The sequence below is a fragment of the Melitaea cinxia genome, chromosome 7 (genome assembly GCF_905220565.1).
Source record: "Melitaea cinxia chromosome 7, ilMelCinx1.1, whole genome shotgun sequence".
NCBI classification, from domain to species: Eukaryota; Metazoa; Arthropoda; class Insecta; order Lepidoptera; family Nymphalidae; genus Melitaea; species Melitaea cinxia.
This window is the reverse complement of record NC_059400.1, coordinates 11,016,254-11,038,483: the sequence shown is the minus strand read 5'-3', so window position 1 is coordinate 11,038,483 and position 22,230 is coordinate 11,016,254. Positions and strand designations below refer to the sequence as shown.

Sequence of the window (22,230 nt, the reverse complement as noted above, 5' to 3'; positions counted from 1 at the left end):
CTCCAAGATAAGTTCTCCTCTAAGTAATATGGTAGGAGCTCATAGACCTCCGGGTACTTCCTTTGGAGAAGGATGAGAAGCTTCTCCATCATTTACTATTAGTGTCCATATTCTTAGGTGATTCCTCGCCTAATTAGATGTTATTGATTCACCCCCACCGTGAGTCAAGGGCGAGTTACTACCTAGCACGGGAGTTGCTGAACCTTCTTGTGGGCGCGCCCACCGGGTGCCGAATAGGGGAATACCACTCTCACTGTTTGTTAGAATTATATATATATATATATATTTCGGCAAACAAGCGTACGGCTCACCTGATGGTAAGTGATTACCGTTGCTTATAGACATCTGCAACACCGAAGCATCACAAGCGTGTGCCTATCCCCAATTCCCCCTAGGAGCTGGTGAGGCACTTTAGATCCTCGCGGACTAAAACGAGCACTCGGAAGTGTGTGTTCCGGGTACTGCTCTTGCTTTTCTATAAATTTATAATTGTTTTCACGTTAAACTTTCTTAAGTTTTTTAGTTTTGCTCTCGTCATTATTAACAACAATATATAATAATTAACTTATTTTAAAACACCCTGTTAACTTACTGACGCTACACTAAAACTATCGCGTGGTGGTCTATCACGCGTAGGAATACATAACACACAGTGGAAACGACATAAAAAGCTAATCCATAAAGTTTTCGTGATTGTATATTTTTGCAGTATTTTTAATTATAATTAGTGCAAACATTATAAGCATAGTTCACTTTGTCTTTTGACATTGTGACACTACCTAGCCCTGATCCCTAATTTTACTAGCAATCGGTCTAATTTAAAGGATACAAAATGTAACACTCTTATCGACTTTTTGTCTTTAATCAAATTCTAAATAAGTTATAAAGATCGTATAAAATGAAACTTTTATAGAGGATCCAAACTAATTAGCTGTTCGTAAAGTAAAATAATAATTGAAAAACTGAAGCTAAAGTGAATACGAATGATAAAAACAGTCTACTCAAATTAATTTTCATTGTATAATAGTCCACTATTCAATAATTTCAAGCAATTAGACAAACTTATTATTTCATTACGAAAGATCACTCGTATTGTATATTCTATTTAAATAACACGTTTGTGGCTAATAACAAAGACCATTCATTATGTGACTGAGGCACAATTTTAAAGCAACCTATAATAATCACCTTTAGAGTTAAATTATTAAAGCTTTGCATCCACCCGGTGTTTAATTTTCACGCATGGCTTTAATTCATAAGCGATTTTTCTCTGATAATTCTCGTGATATAAAACAAAATAACTACTTACATTTCAAGTCAAAAATAAATTGAACTAAAAGTGACGCTTATTTTAATAACGTACGTGATCATATTCAAACAATGTAACATCAACACATACCTGAAATCAATGACGAAACTCTTACCTTTTCGTCTATTATACTAATTTGAATTTTAATTTATAATTCATTTGTATTAGTGAATGTATATGTAACGCTTATTACCTTTATATAAATATATATTTTTACGCTTATTATTTAAGGTGTATATTATTTAATATTTGAATTTCTTTATTTATCTTATCTACAGATTGTGTATTTGATTATTGCTAATTTTTACTATTTCTTGTCCTTATATCTCTTTTATTTTTTCTTAAGCAAGGTCTTACATAAAACAAAGTCCAAAAATCGCACTCGCTTATGTAATGTTCCGGAACACAATCTAAAAGTAGTGTTACCGGTGACGTCTTATTGTGCCCAGTACAGTTTTAACGACTGGTATTATTGAAATATCCGCTTTTTGGTTTAAATCATTACTAGTGCTCTTATGAAAAATAATCAGTAATTTATCAACAAAAAAAAAAAAACTATGCTCGACGTGATGGATAAAAACCTACCAAGACGTTACTTTTCTATACACTTTTTGTTATTTCGATTCCTTGGTTTAGGATGGTGGCATCATCCAGATGAAGGCGACTTCCAGAACTTCCCCGGATTTTATCTTTATTACGCGATATTAACGGAAATTTTCTGGGTAGCGGGTTTCGTAGGACTCGAATCAATCGATCCGTTCATCGGTGAAAAAGATCTGGACCGATTCATGTTTAGTCTCTCATTTGTCATCACTCATGATCTTACAATAATCAAGCTTTACTTATTTTTCTTCAAAAATCGTGAGATCCAAGATGTAGTGCACACTCTGGAAATAGATTTGAGAGAATTCTATCAAAACTATGACAAAGTCCGCAGAACCATTAGAATATCAAAAATATTCACTGCGTCATTTGTGTTCTTTGGTTGGGTGACAATTACAAATTCTAATATATATGGTATAATTCAAGATGTTCGTTGGAGAGCTGAAGTAGCTAAATCAAATGATACCAGTAACGCACCACCGAGGACACTCCCTCAACCTATATATATCCCATGGGATTATCAAAGCGACGTACACTATATCTCAACTTTTCTCTTGGAAACTATTGGTTTACTTTGGACTGGACATATCGTCATGACAGTAGACACATTTGTTGGCTCTATAATACTACATATGAGTACACAATTTTCAATACTACAAGAAGCTATAACCACTGCATACGATCGTACGATCGATGGTTTAACAAAAAACATAAATGATGATAACGACGACATACTCATAATTTATGATTCTCGTAACATGGAAGTCGAGAGCTATTACGAAAGACTTGTGCGAACAAATTACACGGAAAAAGAAATTGAAAATGCCTTAGAAGATTCCTTGAAGAAATGCTTCCGTCAGCATCAAATGCTAATAAAGTACGTAAAACAAATGTAAATAATATTGCTATCTACGTAATGATACATATGTACATGTTGTTATAGACGGACAAAAAAAGGTTAATTATTATGAGAGGTGATAGTAACATAAAGTTTCCTTTGTGGCATATTACAGTAAAATGCGTCAAACGTCGCAACGAATACATTTATCTTAATCAATGTACTTTTATTATTTTGTAAAGGAAAATGACGTTAATATTAATTTAACCAATGCCTGAGCTTGAACTGCAGATCTATGGGTGTGAAATATTTCTTTCCATGAATCGTGAAAAACGTATTTAACAGAAAACAGTAATTTTTATCATCATTATATCGAAACTAAACATTTTATTAATTTAAGAATAAAATTCATATATGTACTAAGCCTATTTATAAGTTCTAATTGCTATTTAGGTTTTTTAAATATGGTAATAAAAACAATATATTTAATAGCTTAGAGTATACATTACAGTAATTAATGTATACTCTAAGTTTAATCGCTATAAAACTGCAAAGCACAGCTACAGGCTAACAGTCTAGCTCTATTATCTTAAGTCACAAAATGTAAGCTGAACAAAACTTCTGGCAAGCTTACTGAATGAAGGCAACGACCCTTAAATTGCAATAAAGTGCGACGTAAATTAACTTGTAACGTAACACGAGCCAACTGCAAACTTATTTCTTGTAAATATTGTGCTGTAACATTTTTTGACAACTAGCTGTGCCCATGACGTGGTCCGCGTGCAATAGTGACTTTGGAAAGTATTTTTTGGATATATATATTTTTGTTTATTTTGGATTGTAAACACCGTCATTTGGGTATTTACATGTTCAACATGATTCTTTAAATTGGCATAAGTTTTTTATTTATGAACCGATTGACATGAAACAAACACTAAACGTTAACTAAAGCTTATAACAATATATTAGTGAAAACCACACCTAAATCGGATGAGCCGTTTCTGAGATTTAGTGCATAAACGAACAGATAAACAGACAAAAATTCTAAAAATTCTAACAATCATTGTTTTGGGTGTTTTTTGCGTTGATAACGGTCCCTATAATACTTTTTCTTATATACCTTCCATGCACAGCCACCGATCCGTTACATTTTTATTATATGTATTGGTTATCACCATGTGACTGATGTGAATAATGACGATGATGAAGATGATGGTGATGATGATAAACTCCGGCTATAACAGATATATAAAATTGTAAACTTTTAGTCTATTGATTGTCTACTCACATATTATTGTTTTTAAATGAATTTAATAGTTACTTAACCTAATAGTCAGCAAACTATTAATCGCATTTATTTCTATTATTTTTACCATTATAAGACTCCTCGCCCATAAAAAATCAAAGTTGTGTCAAAATGAAACAATTTCTGCGAAATTATTCTAATATAAAATATGCCGCAAAAAGGTATAAAGAATAGGGGAACCGCAGTTTGCTAGGGTACGACAGGGTTCAATATCTGAGGATTACTGTTTCAATGTTGTCAGTCGGATACTTTTTTCACGCCTAAATCAACATAATCTTCGTTTCATATTCACCTTCATATAAAATGAAAATGTTCATTCATATTTTTCGATAAGCTGGTGGTACTTATTCACCAAAGACTTTTTCTTTCAGTTGCGTTGAGAAATTCGCCTCGACGTATTCCTACGGCTTTATGACTCAACTTCTTTCAAGTCTGGCAGCTATTTGCGTGGTAATGGTACAAATTTCGGTAAGATAAAACAATGAAACTACTTTTATTACTTGACATATACTAGAAATTTTGTATAGTTGTAGAATGTTAGCTTAAGCTGGATGCGACAATTTTACAACTATAATTACAAAACGTATCGCATCCCTGTTACAATATCCCTGGTGCAAAAATTTACTATTATTAACCTAGTTATAGGTATCTAAGTAAAGTTAATTTAACTAAAAAGTAGTTAAATTTTATACAAAAGTAGTTTTTTAATTCTTTTTACTCTGGATTCTGGATCTGAAATAAATAATTTTATTTATTTATTTAATATCACTCGTAATAAATAGCTGTGTTCAGGTTGTTTGAAAGCGATGTTGTATGAATGTATCTAATTTATCTTATTGTCTGTATGTGCAGCAAGACGCATCCAGCTTTAAATCCATTCGGTTAGTTACGTCTCTAGCCTTCTTTGCGGCTATGATCATACAGCTCGCCTTACAATGCTTCACTGGAAGTGAACTGACACAACAAGTACGCTTTCATTTCTATAAACATTTTAACTATTTATTCTTAACTGTTGCAAATATTAAACGTAACTCAATATTAAACCTATATTGAATACACCTTATTTGTTAATTTGAACGTCTGACCGTTAATATTACTTGAAAATTAAGGAAATTACTTAATAAATAAATATAGGAATATTGCACTACCAGCTATTTTGAACCGTAGTTACTGAAATAAATATTTGGCCTAAAGCAGTTGTTACTTTTACAAAAAAAAAAAATTTGCCTAAACTGTTCTAAGAACTCTGTAAACATGTTTACCGATTTTTAGTAAGACACTATTGTTTTGATATTTTTATTTGAGCTTTTCAATTTTATTTCATTTCTTACACACACATTATATGATTTCAAAGTAAATAAAAACTGGCAACAGGCTGGTCTAGTATCAGAAGCAGTAATGCAATGTAAATGGGAACGAATGTCGCCGCGCCTGCGCCGGTTACTCTTGATGACCATGATGAGAGCCCAACGGCCACTCCAACTCACCGCCGCTGGTTTTGCAAAACTAGACAACGACTGCTTTCTAGCAGTAAGTGATATCTTTTAAATTAGTTACTTTATCTTATATATAAAAATGAATCGCAAAATGTGTTGCTAAGCGCAAAACTCAAGAACGGTTGGACCGATTTCGCTAATTCTTTTTTTAAAATGTTCCTTGAAGTACGAGGATGGTTCTTACGGAGAGAAAAATTCTAAAAAAAAAAAAATTAAATTTCCTGAAAAAGTCTAAAAACAACACTTTTCTATACTCCCATACAAAAGATTTGTGATAATACTTAAAAGTCAATTTGAACTTTAATACCATACGATAAAGTTTGTGTTAGGCGATACGAAGTTCGCCGGGTCAGCTAGTTTCTTATACTTATAATAATATGTAACATAAATGAGAAAACAATAATTAGTGGCAGTATTAATTATTTATCAATGCATTATGATAGTTTGTTGGAATAGTCAATTTATCAGGCATTCTATACCTACTCTATATTTTTAATTATGTACTTATAGTTATTGTGAAGTTGCCACTGATTAGAAAAAATGTACTCGTTGTTTCTGCTGAGAAGAATCGACAAAAAACTCATTACTCACAATAATTAACTCAACTCTTTTTTAAATTATACTATTAGAATTTATTACCTTCGTTAATCATCACACATTTTTTTTAAACTATCAAGAGCAATTTTTTTTTTATATGTAACAATAACAGTAACAATTTCGTTTTACTTTGGCTGCATTATTGAACAGGGTATCAACATCAGTTAAATGACATCAATTTTTTTAGTTAATTGCAATAATGAAAAAGAATATTTTCGGTAAAATGATCATTCCCAAGTTTTTTATTTTTATTTTAACTTATGGATGTTTTTCTTCTTATTTTGAATTGGGATCAATATAAAAGAAATATACAAGATATAAGCATCATCAGTTTTATGTTATAAGCTCAAAATCACTAATATTAAGCGAGTGTTTAAAATTTGTAGGTACGTCATAAATGAAAAAAAAGTTATCTTTTATATTTTCGTAGTTTACAAATACTTATGATTATTTTTTCTTTTGGTAAGTGAAGAACAAAAATAATCTAAAAAAACTATGAGTGTATATACTAGCTGTGCCCACGACTAAGTCCGCGTAGAATTTAACAAAAAGTTATTGTTCAGTTCGCAGTTATAAAATAAATAAATTTCTAAAATAAAAGTAGCGTAAGTTACTTCTTATTACATCAGCTTTTTGCTAGTGAAAATCGCGTCAAAATCGGTATAGCCGCTTCAGAGATTAGCCGGAAGAGATAGACAGACAGACAGAAATTGTAAAAATGTTATTTTGGTATATGCATCGTGTATACATCTTTATGTATTTAGTAAAAAACGGTTATTTTAATATTACAAACAGACACTTTAATTTAACTTTAACTTAACTTTAAATACATCAAAAGTTTTTATATATTATACATCACTTCATATTAATGAAACAATTTTTTTGTTTTTGTTTTTTTTTGTTTTGTTTTATGTACTTATGTTGTAACAGTTGCTAGATGATAATTTGCATACTTCTTTCTATAAGCGCTCACCATTGTGTAATACACATAGGTACTTATAATTGCTCATCTCGACTCGTATTGTTAATTGTAGCAATTGATTCTCAATCATCAAGTACCGGTGATGCCACTGGTTGGTGGATGCCTACAATATATACCTACAATATTTGCAATAGTAGGCACATGACCACAGTCGTTGTAGCGATTGGATTCCTATCGATTTAACACATTTAAATTGATAAAAAAAAAAAAAACAATTTCTTTAATTAACTGTCTTAAAATTTATTTCTATTTCAAAAATTAATAGGTTTGAAAACAAAATCTGACCTATAATTAATAAGTTCATAGTCACCCAAAGTAAATTGATGTTTTATGACTAACTAAAATAAAGAATCTTTAATACTCACGTCTGGCTAGACCGATTTATATGAAATTCAATTTGTATATTTGGTACGATTGAATATAAATCGTAGGCTATTTCTTTTACTCCTTGGTAATAATAGTGTCCCTATCCATATGGCAGAACAACGTTTGCCGGATCTGATAGATTTACTATAAGTTTTAATAAAATAAAAAGATTTTAAATTCAAGTATTAAAATATTTTAGCTCTTAAGGTAATTAAGTTAAATTAAGCATTGCAATACTTATAAATAAAATGATGTACAGTGTTAATTATTCACATTTCGATCTACTAATATTCTTAATTAATTTTCAGATCATAAAGGCGGCTTACTCATACTATGCAGTTTTAAGTCAAAAACAGGCATGAGAAGTGAACAAGATGAAAAGAAAACAATCAAATAACACTAATTTAAAATTTATTAATTCACATATATATGCACTTTGTATTATCACTTAAACTTATGGATATTAACTAACTAATCTATCACAGATTTTAAGGGCGTATAAAAGTAGAAAATAAATATTTCAATACTTTATAGTCAGTATTACTATCCTTATGTCACTTAATTTTAAGCCAGAATTTAGTATTTTATAAGTCCATTTGTAATAAGTTATTTTCTGAATAAAATAGTAATTCAAAATCTTAACTTGATCTGTGTGAGTAGATTAAGTTTTATATCAACTAAGCAACATTACAACAAACGGATATAAATTTACTCCACTTAACGTCGAGCAGTGTGTGCAGTAACGAAGGCTACATTTTAAGAACAAAGTTTTTAAACAGTTATTATAGTCCCTTCGGTAGTCTAAAGGTTGGTGTTGTGTAAGGCATAGAGATAATGTTTTCTTCGAGCTGGCTTTATAGTTTTCGCTTAGGAATAATACTTTAGAGTTAATAAAACAAATCAAAGTTCTAAAAGATGTGGTCTTGGTGTCACTGAACGAGATCTATCTGGAGTCCTTCCGTCTAGCACCGTCATTTCTTCGCATCTATAAAATAACAAAAAGCTACATTATTACTACAATCATTAACTACTATTGTTTAGATACTAAGTCCCGTAGTAAAGCATACATTAAATATATTATGTAACTACAAAATTTAAATACTCTGTGATTAGGTACTGGTTTCTTACACATTCCGTATTATAACTGTTAGTTTCTTACATAATTGCTTAGTGAATAATAATGTGTTAACAGGGAGGTGCTATTTATTTACAAGATATTGCGAAAACAGCGTATAGAACTATAGAAGTATAGAGTAAACAAAAATAGTGAATATATTTTTCCATTTACAGTGTATATTCCATTTGAATGCTCATTTATAGTAGGTTGCATTTTATATACCTTTATTCTAGGAAATAACGTAAGAAAAAAACATTTTCCTAGAATACACAAAGTAAGCAAAGAATATAAGGACATTTACATTTAATATCAAAACCATTCCACCCATGCTTTACTTCTTTTACTCTCTCGAATTTTATATTTCAAATAATAAACAAAGGTTTTCGAAAAAATGTCGTCGTAATAAAAACAGTTTTTTGGCTTGAAATAGAAAACGCCATTAGCATATTTTTTGTGAGCAAACCTGTCGTCAGCTGATTGTGCTGCATTGTAATAGACGTCGGGTATGTTTGAATCGTGCTGACTTAGCAGCGTGCTGCCAGCGCGGGGCGAATGCGGCCCGTGGGTCGCGTAGGGGGAGAACGGAACAGTGGCTCGCAACGCTGCCAGCACGAGCAACATGCCACCTGAAGGACATTAAACATATTTCATATTTATCATACAAAATATTCAGACAATACACAAACTATATGCGAAGAACAAAGTTATTATGAACGGACATTTTCAATACAATGTCAAATTGCGCAAGAACAAATATATTATTCAAGTCTGGATTTTTGTTCTCGTGTGCCTCCACAGTCTTTTGTAAAATAGGTACGTAAAACCGTCAATCCCGACTCCTACCACAAATTACTAACACCAATTGTATCGTTAGTCTCGATAGAAATAACAGATTTAGTTAAACATACTTTTACTTAATCAAAATAAATTTAAATTTTTAAATATGTGCTAAACGTAACCTCTATGATCAACCGCGTTTCTCAAAGTGAAAATTTTCTTATACGTATTAAAATTAGATTATTTCTATACAAATAATTACATGTATATTTTATTTTTAAAGTTCAAATGTTAGATGGTCTTGTTGATGTTCATAAATTCTAATAAATATTTAAATCAGATTGACAGTGTCAAAATAAATTACGGTATGTAAACTAATGTATTTAAATTTGAGTGATGCAATTCCGTCTAGTCAACTACTTAAATTCAATTGCTTCAGGTACAGTCTAGTACCACACAATACAACTGGAGAGAATAAGACGGAAATTGAAGACAACGTTACATTATATTAATGTCTGTATCTGAAAACGTATATCAAAGTACGTATTTCAATTTACAGTTGCTCCGACCCTTAAGAAATGCTAGTTCAGACACCTAAATTAATATTGACATTTTTATTTCCTCGAGAATTCGTGTCACGTTATACTTTCGATCCAAACTAGACATCCAGACATTCCAGACATCTTATAATAGTATAAATGTTAGTAATAGTAATAAGACGCAGTAAAATATACTTACAAGTAAAATACAATGATTTAATTTTCATTTTACTTGCGGTTTGTAAGTGGAAATTAATCACGAGATGTGCATTATCTGAGGGCTCTTGCGTTCTTTTATCAGAGCTTCTTATATAAAGTAGCTTTAAACATTCCAGACATCATATACTGTTAAGTTTACGATAATCCGATATAGATTATTGTTAAAAAAATAGATTTTATAGATTTTGTTAGCAAGTAGTTAGGCTTATATTTTTTGCGATGAAAAACTTAAGCATGCATTAAAATCTTATCCATATATTGACTTCCGTAATTTAAAGATGAACTTTCGATGGGTTAACTCAAATTAGACTCAATTTGACCTAGAAACATGGAACCATAGCACCTTCTAGTTACTTTATATGATGTTTTAAGTGTTCTAAATAGAACAACAAGCTTAAGTAGTAGAATAAAAAAGTGTTTTATAAAATTATTTGATATCGGTATTCCACGTAAGTGTGACAAAGTAAAAAAAATCAACTCAATAATAATCAAACTTGTTTATCTACAATAAATAAAGACAATTTTAATTTGTTTGTACCTTCTTATTCACTACTAGCCGACCCGTACCCACTTCGTTGGGCGTTAATTATTATTATATTAACCAAATAACATACTTTAAAGAACAAATTTTATAGCACTTAAATCTATACTAATATTATAAAGAGGTAAAGTTTATAACTTTGTTTGTATGTAGGAGGTAATCTTCGCAAATACTGATCCGATCATGAAAATTCTTTCACTAACAGAAAGCTACACTATTCAGAAGTGACATACATTGCTTTTGTTTGAAAAAAAAAATCGTAATTTTGTAAAGTGATAATAATTATACTTATTTAGTCCGAAGTATTCGCAATGGTATTTCTAGTATTTTTAATGTACCTACCAATAACCATTATACGAAGCCGCGAGTGAAAGCCTAATTAAAAAATAAAACAGTAGTACTTTTGTTCGCGAGTATATCCATGCGCAAACGCACTCCAGTTTCTTTCAGCGTTCTTTTTACATGACGCGAACTATACGCTTTTTTCGATCTCGTTTCTATCCCGCTCAATGCGTTTACCATTTGATGTTTTTTTTTTTTTTAAACAATTCAATACCAATACATATATCATACATTTAACCTGATAAATAATAGTAATAGTAATTAGTAATTATTTCAACAGTTAAGTCTAATACCATGGTAAACGCAATGAAGGTGCTTTTGTATGCAAAGATTACAGTGATACCGCGCTTGATTTTAGTTTATTTCGGCCCGCTAAACAAACAAATTACGATATTATCACTGCGATACGCTATTTTAGTGTGTGTACATATAATCCTTCACGATAATGCAATATACTTCGTTGGATGTAAAGTACACATATCGTACAAAAATGTAAATATGTGCCTAATTTAAAAGGACGTGTAGTCAGAAACAAATACATACGCACCAGTAGATATTCTTGTTCGTATATCATACGTCATACGTGACGAAATGACAAACGTGCGGCGAATATAAAGTAGCATATCAAAAAGGAACAAATATAATGTTTATTAGGGTTTATAATTAGTAACCTGATATCAATCTGTGTAGTCATCCTATTCTACAATGGTAATATCAATATATTATTACAGTTGATGTATGATTTGGACATAAACACGCTAGGTATATGTATATGAATTTTAAAAACGTTTAAAAACTATGCGTTTTTACAATGCATAATAAGGAAGACATAATCGTTACAAGGAAATAATAATATAATAATGATAAAATCGTTAGTTTTACCTGATACTGTAGCCAAGACAGTAAGATTAGCAAAAAGGATAGCTGTCGCTACACAGGCGTAGAACGGAGCCCGTGCACGTCCACATGACCACCTCATGAAGTCCCAGCATCTCAGCTTCATGGTATATTCACCTCGACGACACAACAGGTCAATGAACAACGCGGCCACCCACATTGTCTCCAGTATAAAAACTAATGCTGCTCCTGCACTACAAGAATTAGGTAAACAGTCTAATGTAAAATTATCGTTAGTGACTGATTTCATTAAATTAATAAATTGCAACTTAAAAAGGTAAAATATTTTAATTGTAATGAGATTGCACAATCAATCGTTTTTTATTTAATGTAATAAAAATACAAAAAATAAAAATTTATAATTACTAACTGACCCCGCAAACGTTGTTTTGCCATATAGGTAGTTATTAACGGTTAGGTGAGTTAGATATATAGAACAGACGAACCAAAAATATTAATAAATGAAAAATTTGGTCTTATGTAATATAAAAGACGACCTAAAAATAATATAAATACACTTCTTTTGTTACAAACAACTGAAATAACAAAATCTATCTCCAAAAATAAATATATAAGTGTTTTCATTAAAATTCTTGTAACGAAGTGTATAAAAGCTGAATAAAAAGACTTTCATTTTAAGAAAGAGAAATGAGAAAGACATAAAACGTGTTGTTTACGTGCCTCGGCCTCTTTTGTTGAGAGTTTTCATCGGATGAAGTGTTACGAATTTATTCTCCCAATTTTTTTTCTTATTCCCGCTTATGGCTTATTTTAAAGTCCTTAGCGTTTACTATACACGTGAGTACATAATAGATAGATGATTAAGGAAAAAGTACGCGTAGGTGTTTCGAAGATAAACTTTAAGTTATTTTTATGTAATACTAACTGTACCCTATGCGCGTATGCTACGCTTTTTTTATTTTTTTATTTTCGGTCGTACCAACTAAGAAACTTTTGTGGGCTCATCATGCACAACATTTTGCTGAAAATCATAACATTATCAAATGCACAGTTTACGATTCTATATAGGACATACAGACAAACATTCATTTTTATATATATAGTAGAAGATGTACCTAAATATTTTTAGAAAGAGATTCAAAGTATTACACTGAATCACATTGGACTGGTCACATATTTTTTTGACATGATGATAAATTATAATACCGTTTATTTATTCATAAAATTATATATTATCTGTCGTTTTGCTATAACCTAATTGTTGTTCAAATTTTGTATGTTAGGTACACGTAGAGACTTCATTAACCATACGTGGTAACTACGGATAAAAAGTGAATTGTTTTTAAATCAACCTTCAATAATGTTAAGACTTAGTAATAAATTTAAATGGTAGGTACACATTGTTACTTTGTTGGTAATTATATTAAATTAGAGGCCGTAATAATTATATTAAATTAGATTATTAATTAAGAGGCTGTAGTCTGACATAAAATGTTAACATGTCTAGAGTTTTGAGTACAAGGACAATATATAGATATACTTTTTTTATTTTTCAAAATACGTACATTATTGCTGGCGCTACTTCGTATCCTAGGACCGTCAGTTCTGCTCCAGCACCGCTCATCACTAAGAGATAAGAAATTTCATATAAGATAACGCTGATTTAACATTTGGATAAAAATAAATTTACATTTATATGATAACAATTGACTACTAATATTGGTTAGAAATAGTTCTTCGAAATAAAACATATAAGTAATAATAGAAATAGTTCTCCGAAAAAAAAAACATATAAGTAATAACCATATTAGTAAAAATAATAACCATATTAGTAATAAAATGTTAAACATATAAGTAATAATAGAAATAGTTCTCCGAAATAAAACATATTAGTAAGTAGGTCTTAGTACTAGATTTCTATTTCGGGTTGAGTAGTATCTCCGTCTTAGGAAGATAATACGCCGGCACCAATACGATTACATTGAAGCAGGCTAATCTCGGAAGAAATTAGTCATTCGAAGCTGATAATATTAAGACGCATAAGTACACTTTACGTAACCACAAGAGTTTAACGAGAGGGGTGAGATTTGGTCCTAAGTCATATTGACACACTTAACATTAAGCATCGTTTCGCTTCAGCCTGTAATATCCCACTACTGGGCATAGGGCTCTTTCCTCATGTAGGGGAAGGATCAGAGCTTAATCCACCACGCTGCTCCAATGCGGGTTGGCGGATATATTCCCTACTACGAATAACAATCGCTATCAGGTGTACATGTTAACAACCGGGACCGACGGCTTAACGTGCTCTCCGAGGCACGGTGGGGAGACTCACAAGGACTGTACAAACACCCAGACCACGGCAAACACCTGTATGGCCAATATGTTGTTTGTCATGTGCGGGGATCGAACCCGCAATCGCCAACGTAACCGTTGCGCCAACGCGGCGTCCATTAAACATATCGTCGATATAATTATATATACCTATTATATTAAGTTTTATCAATGTGCTTAAAAAGTCGTGATGCGTTGAAAAAAAATTTGAAAATCACAAAAAAATGCACGAATTTATGCCTGGTAGGTAGGTACTTATCGGTAGATACAACAAACTTTACATTCGAGCATAAAAAATATAATATTCTAAAAATTTATTTATATTCAGCGAAATTATAATTTTAGAGAAAATAATTATGTTTGCTGATAAACGAAAAAAAAACCGACTTCAATTATATCGACAAGTAATACAACGTAGGTAGACGAAAAAAATTAACAAACGCACCAGTCGCCACTACGATTTCGGAGGGTCACTACGAATTCTCGATGTCCCTGGGATTCTATCATCAGATCCTGGCTTACTGCCAACTCAGGGTAAAACCATATGGCATAGTTAGCTTAAACCTTACTTCTCCATAAGAGAAAAAGCCGTTTGCTAAGCAATAGGATAACAGGCTATTTCAACTCAGCTCAGTTGCGATCACAATATATTGGAATACCAAATGACACATCATTACAGCCTATACAGTCCACTGCTGGACATAGGCCTCCACAAGTTTACGTCAAAAATAACGCGAACTCATGTGTTTTGCCCATAGTCACCACGCTGGGCAGGCGGGTTGGTGACCGCAGTACTGGCTTTGTCGCACCAAAGACGCTGCTGCCCGTCTTCGGCCTGTGTATTTCAAAGCCAGCAGTTGGATGGTTATCCCGCCATCGGTCGGCTTCTTAAGTTCCAAGATGGTTGTGGAACCTTGTTATCCCTTAGTCGCCTCTTACGACACCCACGGGAAGAGAGAGGGTGTCTAAATTCTTTAGTACCGTAGCCACACAGCACAAATGACACAGTACCTTTATAATTTTCACTTTCAACTAAGAAAACAAATACATAAGTAGATAATATACTCTTTAACATTTTATACATTAATAACACAAAATTCACAATATTATATACCTATCTATTTCACACTTTACATACTTAAACTGTGCTATAATAATAAATTACGTTTCTACTTTTAAAATGCAAAAACATGCGTACTGTTATAATTAGAGAAACACTCACCAACAGCCGTTATTAGTCCCCATAATCTAGCTACGGGTTGTAACAAGTCCCATAATTTTGATTCTAATGACTTTTTAGGAGTGCATCTGTTTATTGTACTTCCTTTATTAATATTAAGAGGCGGTTGAGACCCAATTTCCTGAGCAGTTTGGTTACTTTCCGCACTCATTTTTGGCACTTCACTTCATTTCTAATAATTAAATGAATCTTTACAAGAACACACGGAATTGAGTAGGTTCCAAGGTTTCTTAGATGCTCTAAATAATCGAAATTATATACGTATGTAATAACACGTGATAGTAATATATAAACACTTAATATACTTAATAAATAAAATTACCGTTTAATATACTAGTGTTAATCTTAGTCTTTCTTTTATTTAACACATTAAGAAACGAAAAGTTGATACTTTTTGTCTTTAGTTTCTAAATCGGATTTTGATGAGATATCAGAAAGTGCATATGTCTATTTAACCTGGCGTTACGCCAGAACACGTATATATAACACCTTGAAAATGTTTTTTTGTAAACAAGATCACTACATTATAGAGGGCAATGACAATGTATAGAAAAATAAGCCAACAAGTGTGCGTAACTTGTGCAAGATAAAATTTCTCGTCACGTCACGAACGGTTACGTCTGCCCGAGTGGCCGCACGATCTCACTCTGCTGAAAGTTACAGACAAACTGGTCCAAATCTCCACTTCCGACATTCGTACGTCACTAAGATATCATTGAAATGGTCATTATAGCTGACGAATTAACTTGTAGAAAAATCAAACTAGGTATTTTACCATGAGAAAACGTTCAGGTTTTAATACTTATTTAAATATTTATTTTTCATATTTCGTCTACCGTATTTATATTATAATACAATGGTATCGATAATAATTATTCCAACAACAGAAAAACGCTATTTGTATAACTACTAGCTTTCCAGTGTAGTCGACTACACGATTTAGGCTGTTCCGTTTTCTCGCATTGTTTATATTGGTGATATAAATTTTAACAATCAGTCCAGCAGTTTTGGGGTTTTTTATTATAAATAAACATAAATCAAACCTTTCCTGTAATATAAGTAAATTTAGTGTAAATAGGTAAACATTTACACGTACCTACCTACATCGAACTACGTGTACAAGACACAATCCTTAAAGAGGTCGAGTCAAATCTCATATAATCTCATCATCTTACGTTGGAGAGAGGGCAAGTATCACGCAATTTTTTTTCTGATTGAAACAAAAAAAAATTATACTATTTTGGTCCATTTAACAATAAAGTGTGTGTATAGTTCTTAAGCGTAATCGTAATACGATTAACATCATTCACTAATTCGTTCGAAAGCAAATAATTTCATTCATACTTCGACGTTTACATCTACTGACTGTCAAACCACCATATTTGTTTTATATTTATACCAAATAGATCAGAGCAGATGATTTTACTGAAAATCACATGGATATTGGTTCCAATAGTCTCTCTTGAGATCGCGCATGATTCTACGTGGACTGAATTAGAGTAGATATTCTTTCTTTAATCACAGTAGTTACGATTTTTAGTATTCTATTGTTAAATTTTTATTACACTTATAATTAAACTCTCAGCAATATTGATAACTAGTCTTAACTAGTCGTAAATAAAGCACGAAGCAATTTTTTTAAACGGTTTTATTTAGCTCACCCCGTTTGTTTTATTTTTTATTCTTGGGTCAAATTTAGTAATTCAAATTTCACCCTCTTCCTGTCAACCGATTAATCTGAAATTTTGTATACACTTTGGATTTTGGTGACAATACAATGATGTTTATTCATTATCATTATAAATTCAAGATGGCCGCCGTTACAAAATGGCGGATAATTTATGTTTTATTAATCCCATCAATATGGGTATCAAATGAAAGGGCTCAATAAGCAGAATACAATATACTATAAAAAATTGAAATCCAAGATGGCGGCCGCTACAAAATGGCGGATAGCGTAGGTTTTATCAATCCCATCAATATGGATATCAAATGAAAGGGCTCAACAAGCAGAATACAATATACTATAAAAAATTGAAATACAAGATGGCGGCCGCTACAAAATGACGGATAACGTAGGTTTTATCGATCCCATCAATATGTTTGTTGTATGTTTAAGATAAATGTACTAAAAACCAAAAAATAATAATAAATTTTATTATTAAACGGTTTTATTTAGCTCACCCCGTTTGTTTTATTTTTTATTCTTGGGTCAAATTTAGTAATTCAAATTTCACCCTCTTCCTGTCAACCGATTAATCTGAAATTTTGTATACACTTTGGATTTTGGTGACAATACAATTATGTTTATTTATTATCATTATAAATTCAAGATGGCCGCCGCTACAAAATGGCGGATAATTTATGTTTTATTAATCCCATCAATATGGGTATCAAATGAAAGGGCTCAACAAGCAGAATACAATATACTATAAAAAATTGAAATCCAAGATGGCGGCCGCTACAAAATGGCGGATAACGTAGGTTTTATCAATCCCATCAATATGGGTATCAAATGAAAGGGCTCAACAAGCAGAATACAATATACTATAAAAAATTGAAATACAAGATGGCGGCCGCTACAAAATGGCGGATAACGTAGGTTTTATCGATCCCATCAATATGGGTATCAAATGAAAGTGCTCAACCAGTATAATCAATGTACTATATAAAATTAAAATCCAAGATGGCGGCCTCTACAAAATGGCGGATAACTTAGGTTTTATCAATCCCATCAACATGGGTATCAAATGAAAGGTCTCAACAAGTAGAATACAATTTACTATGCAAAATTGAAATCTAAGCTGGCCGCCGCTACCAAATGTCTGATAACAATTTTTTATCAATTCCACCAATATGGGTATCAAATAAAAGGGCTTGACAAGAAGAATACAGTGCACTATACAACCTCAATATTTAAGATGGGCCTTGCAATAATGAAGCACTAAATGAATTAAACAGAATTCGAAATAAAAACTAAAAACTAGAAAATAAAAATAGGTAAAAAAACTTTTTAAGTTAAACGGTTTTATGTTAAACATACATTGCAATGTTTAAGATAAATGTACTAAAAACCAAAAAATAATAAAATAGATACAGTCGTGGGAATTATAAACATATGCATAGACTAGACTAAAATAAAACCGTGGGGCACGTCAATTGTCTACAAATTATCGACTTAATGTGCGATAGAAGAATCGTTTAATTCGTCGTTAAAATAGGCAGTTGGCCCGCAGACGGTGAGGAAATTACTTACTATTTTCTTGCTCATGGAAATTCCAATAGTTATACACTCCATGTAAATAACAGAGATGTTTCAACTAGTTTATCGTTGGACATTCACACTGCTGGCTGGCGAGGAATCGTTTCACTGCTCGTAGTTTGTCTTTAATCGACAAAACATATGATAAAAGTACTACTCGCTCACCACTATGAAACCCTAAAACTCGCTTATAATCGAGCTTGCTAGCTTGTTTCCACATTCTAGCCCTACTTATCACACGTCCATCGTTGTCGGTTGAACAACTGCCTAATTATAGTGTAACATTACAAAACAAACATTTTAATCAACGATTGTAGACAATTGACGTGCCCCACGGTTTTATTTTAGTCTAGTCTATGCATATGTTTATAATTCCCACGACTGTATCTATTTTATTATTTTTTGGTTTTTAGTACATTTATCTTAAACATTGCAATGTATGTTTAACATAAAACCGTTTAACTTAAAAAGTTTTTTTACCTATTTTTATTTCCTTTTTACAATAACAATCCAACGCCTTTACGTAAGAAACCCACATTTTATCAAATCTCATGTGAGATTGGGGGATGGGGGAGGGGGTGGAATAAAATCTCACGACATCTCACCAGGAGGTACAGAATATTTAAAAAAAAACACCTCACGTAATTTATGGACGCCCCCTAATATATCACACCATTTTATGGATACCTTATGGCAAAACGAATAAAAAAATAGCGAACAATAGTAGAGCCTATACCTTTATATTTGTATACTATTAATTAACATTATAAATGAAAACAACATTTTTTGTGAACTGTTTTACTAATAATAAAGCATTTTTTAAATAAAAATTTACTGCCTAACTTAAACAATACCTTATGATACCTAGGGTTATACCCTATGCCTTTATTTACACTAATAAAAAAAAACCATAAATTCTACTTTAAATCATATATATCATAACTAATAAATAATCATAACTGAGGTAGGGCACAGCAGGAATTTCCTGCTCAAAATATGCAGCAGCCCGACTGGGGTAGTACCTCGACCTTACAGAAGATCACAGCTAAATAACACTGTTTTCAAGCAGTATTGTGTTCCTGTTGGTGTGAGTAAGGTGACAAGAGCTCCTGGGGGGATTGGGGATTGGGTCAGCAACGCGCTTGCGATGCTTCTGGTGTTGCAGGTGTCTATAAGCTACGGTAATCGCTTACCATCAGGTGAGCCGTACGCTTGTTTGCCGACCTAGTGACATAAAAAAAACAAATTAACATCTCACATAATGGTTCTGTTTTATTAACGTACAATATTAGGACGATATCAATTGTCGAATAAAAACAAACATTACATATTTTTTAAGTTTATGTTTTTATTCGACAATTTATCTCGTCCTAGGTGACACTATTCGTCATTTCTCTTTGTACACTACCCCACCGCTTTCACTATGCCGTGTCCTATATGCCCAAAGGTTGTCTGGAAGAGATCGCTCTTCTAGCGATAAGACCGCCTTTGTACACTGATCTTTATGTGCAATGTGTTATTGTTTTGATTGTTGTTGTGTACAATAAATAGTATTATTATTATTATTTGAAATGTAACTATATATAGGAATGATACCTACATACCTAATATAAATATAATAAATTAAGCTAATTTCTACAATCCTAAATTTTATACAAGTATAAGAAATATTCAGTTTAACTTTTACATAATTATGCTACAATTCTCTAGAAAAGAATTCTCTAGAATTCTCTTCCCGTAGGTGTCGTAAGAGGCGACTAAGGGATAATACAGTTCCACTACCACCTTGGAACTTAAAAAGCCAACCGACGGCGGGATAACCATCCAAGTGCTGGCTTTGAAATACACAAGCCGAAGACTGGTAGCAGCGTCTTCAGTGTGACAAAGCTGCCCCTGCGGTCACCAACCCGCCTGTCCAGCATGGTGACTATGGGCAACACACATAAGCTCACGCTATTTTTGGTGCGAACTTGTGGAGACCTATGTCCAGCAGTGGACTGCGATAGGCTGAAGTGATGAATAATAATTAATGAAATTATATGTTGGTATTTGTTACATTTTATAGTTTTAAATAAGTGTATTTGTGGCAAATATTAATGGTGTCTTAATTAGTATTTTACTAAATAATATGCAAATAAAATGTTCAATAATCAGTCTTAATCATTAGCATAACAAATCAATTTGTTTATTTTTTTACATTAATTCATTTAAACGGACCAAACTAACATCTTTTTTCTCAATACCTATATTAAAAAATTAACGATCCTATTTTCTGATTAACTAGTCTATAATATCTAAGATTCATAAACCGATTTAAATAATCTATACAAATAAATAAAATTGAAGTGTCTGTTAGTAATATTAAAATGAGCGCTTTTTATTAAATGCATATGCATGTATATACACGGTACATATACCAAAATAACATTTTATACAATTTTTGTCGGTCTGTCTATTTGTCTGTTTATTCCGGCTAATCTCTGCAACAGCTGACCGATTTTAAGGGAACCTTCACTGGCTGATAGCTGATGTAATAAGAAGTAACTAAGCCTACCTTTATTATAGAAATTTATTTTATAAATCTGCCAAAAGAACAATAACTTTTTTGTTAAATTACACACGGATGAAGTCGCGGGCACAGCTAGTTCTTTCATAATTTCAAAGTTATATTAAGAATAAATAACAAAGACTGCAAAAAACGTCACATCAACGGGTAGCAGAAAAGTAGGTATAAATTAAGTGAAACTAGGCGAATTTTTCTATAAACAAAAACTGACACTCACAAAGTCACAACATTCCATCACGTGAATGGTACAAATATATTATTCGTTCTACTGTCGATACAGTTTATTTTATTTTTTCATATCCTCTGAGAATTTTTACATTTATCGTTTTACTTGCGCACGTTACTTCAAATTCTCGTGTCACAATATTAGTTAACATACTTCTCCGAAACGGCTGGACAGATTTTTATGAAATTTTCTATGCATATCGAGTGGGTCTGAGAATCGGCCAACATCTATTTTGCATACCCCTAAGTTATAGAGGGGGGGGGGGTTAAGGGGTTAATAACATATATCGCAGCTAGTAGGTATATATATTTGCACAAAAACATCTACAATTGCAGCCATACCGTACACATATAATTTTTTGCTGTAGGTTGCATACAACTTTTAAGACTGTATTAATTTACGTCCATCTAAAAATGCCGAGTATATAGCACGTTTCTTGCATAACGTTTTTGAAATTTTAATTTTGTTTTATCTTGTTTGATTAACCTATTGTTTCAGGCCAACGAAAACGTAAAAGGAATAATAATTGTTTTATAATAATAATTGTTTATTTGCAAGAACATGGTGTTGAAGTTGTACAAGATTAACATTAGTATAGTCCAAACATATTCTACCTTACGGTGTGCAAATATTAAATAATGAGTGTGGTTCAATACAATATATTTTTAGCATTAACTGTAGATTACTTATCATTGAATTATTTATACGTTAT

General features: G+C 31.9%; 2 protein-coding genes across 2 annotated transcripts; one reads left to right on the top strand and one right to left on the bottom strand.

Moving 5' to 3' along the window:
• Window positions 1–1,866: 1,866 nt before the first annotated feature.
• On the top strand, window positions 1,867–8,026 carry LOC123655354 (odorant receptor 19a-like). Its single transcript, XM_045591166.1, has 5 exons — window positions 1,867–2,789; window positions 4,428–4,524; window positions 4,909–5,022; window positions 5,431–5,586; window positions 7,806–8,026. Exons 1-5 carry the CDS (start codon window positions 1,867–1,869, stop codon window positions 7,857–7,859), a joined length of 1,344 nt encoding a protein of 447 aa, XP_045447122.1. The 3' UTR covers window positions 7,860–8,026.
• On the bottom strand, window positions 7,892–15,752 carry LOC123655355. The gene is made up of 5 exons (XM_045591167.1): window positions 15,447–15,752; window positions 13,456–13,516; window positions 11,915–12,123; window positions 9,078–9,240; window positions 7,892–8,482 (listed from the first exon to the last, which is right to left on the bottom strand). The coding sequence occupies exons 1-5, from the start codon at window positions 15,613–15,615 to the stop codon at window positions 8,398–8,400; spliced, it is 687 nt and encodes a 228-aa protein (XP_045447123.1). The 5' UTR covers window positions 15,616–15,752; the 3' UTR covers window positions 7,892–8,397.
• Between the last annotated feature and the right edge of the window lie 6,478 nt (window positions 15,753–22,230).

Bases quoted from the DNA above. Each gene is read 5' to 3' on its own strand.
- LOC123655354 (XM_045591166.1), top strand. From the start codon at position 1,867: ATGCTCGACGTGATGGATAAAAACCTACCAAGACGTTACTTTTCTATA. The intron at 2,790-4,427 runs GTACGTAAAACA...TTTTTCTTTCAG, and splicing joins CAGCATCAAATGCTAATAAA to TTGCGTTGAGAAATTCGCCT. The intron at 5,587-7,805 runs GTAAGTGATATC...ATTAATTTTCAG, and splicing joins ACAACGACTGCTTTCTAGCA to ATCATAAAGGCGGCTTACTC.
- LOC123655355 (XM_045591167.1), bottom strand. From the start codon at position 15,615: ATGAGTGCGGAAAGTAACCAAACTGCTCAGGAAATTGGGTCTCAACCG. The intron at 9,241-11,914 runs GTAAAACTAACG...AATGTCCTTCAG, and splicing joins TGTCTTGGCTACAGTATCAG to GTGGCATGTTGCTCGTGCTG. The intron at 8,483-9,077 runs GTTTGCTCACAA...GTTATTTTATAG, and splicing joins GCACAATCAGCTGACGACAG to ATGCGAAGAAATGACGGTGC.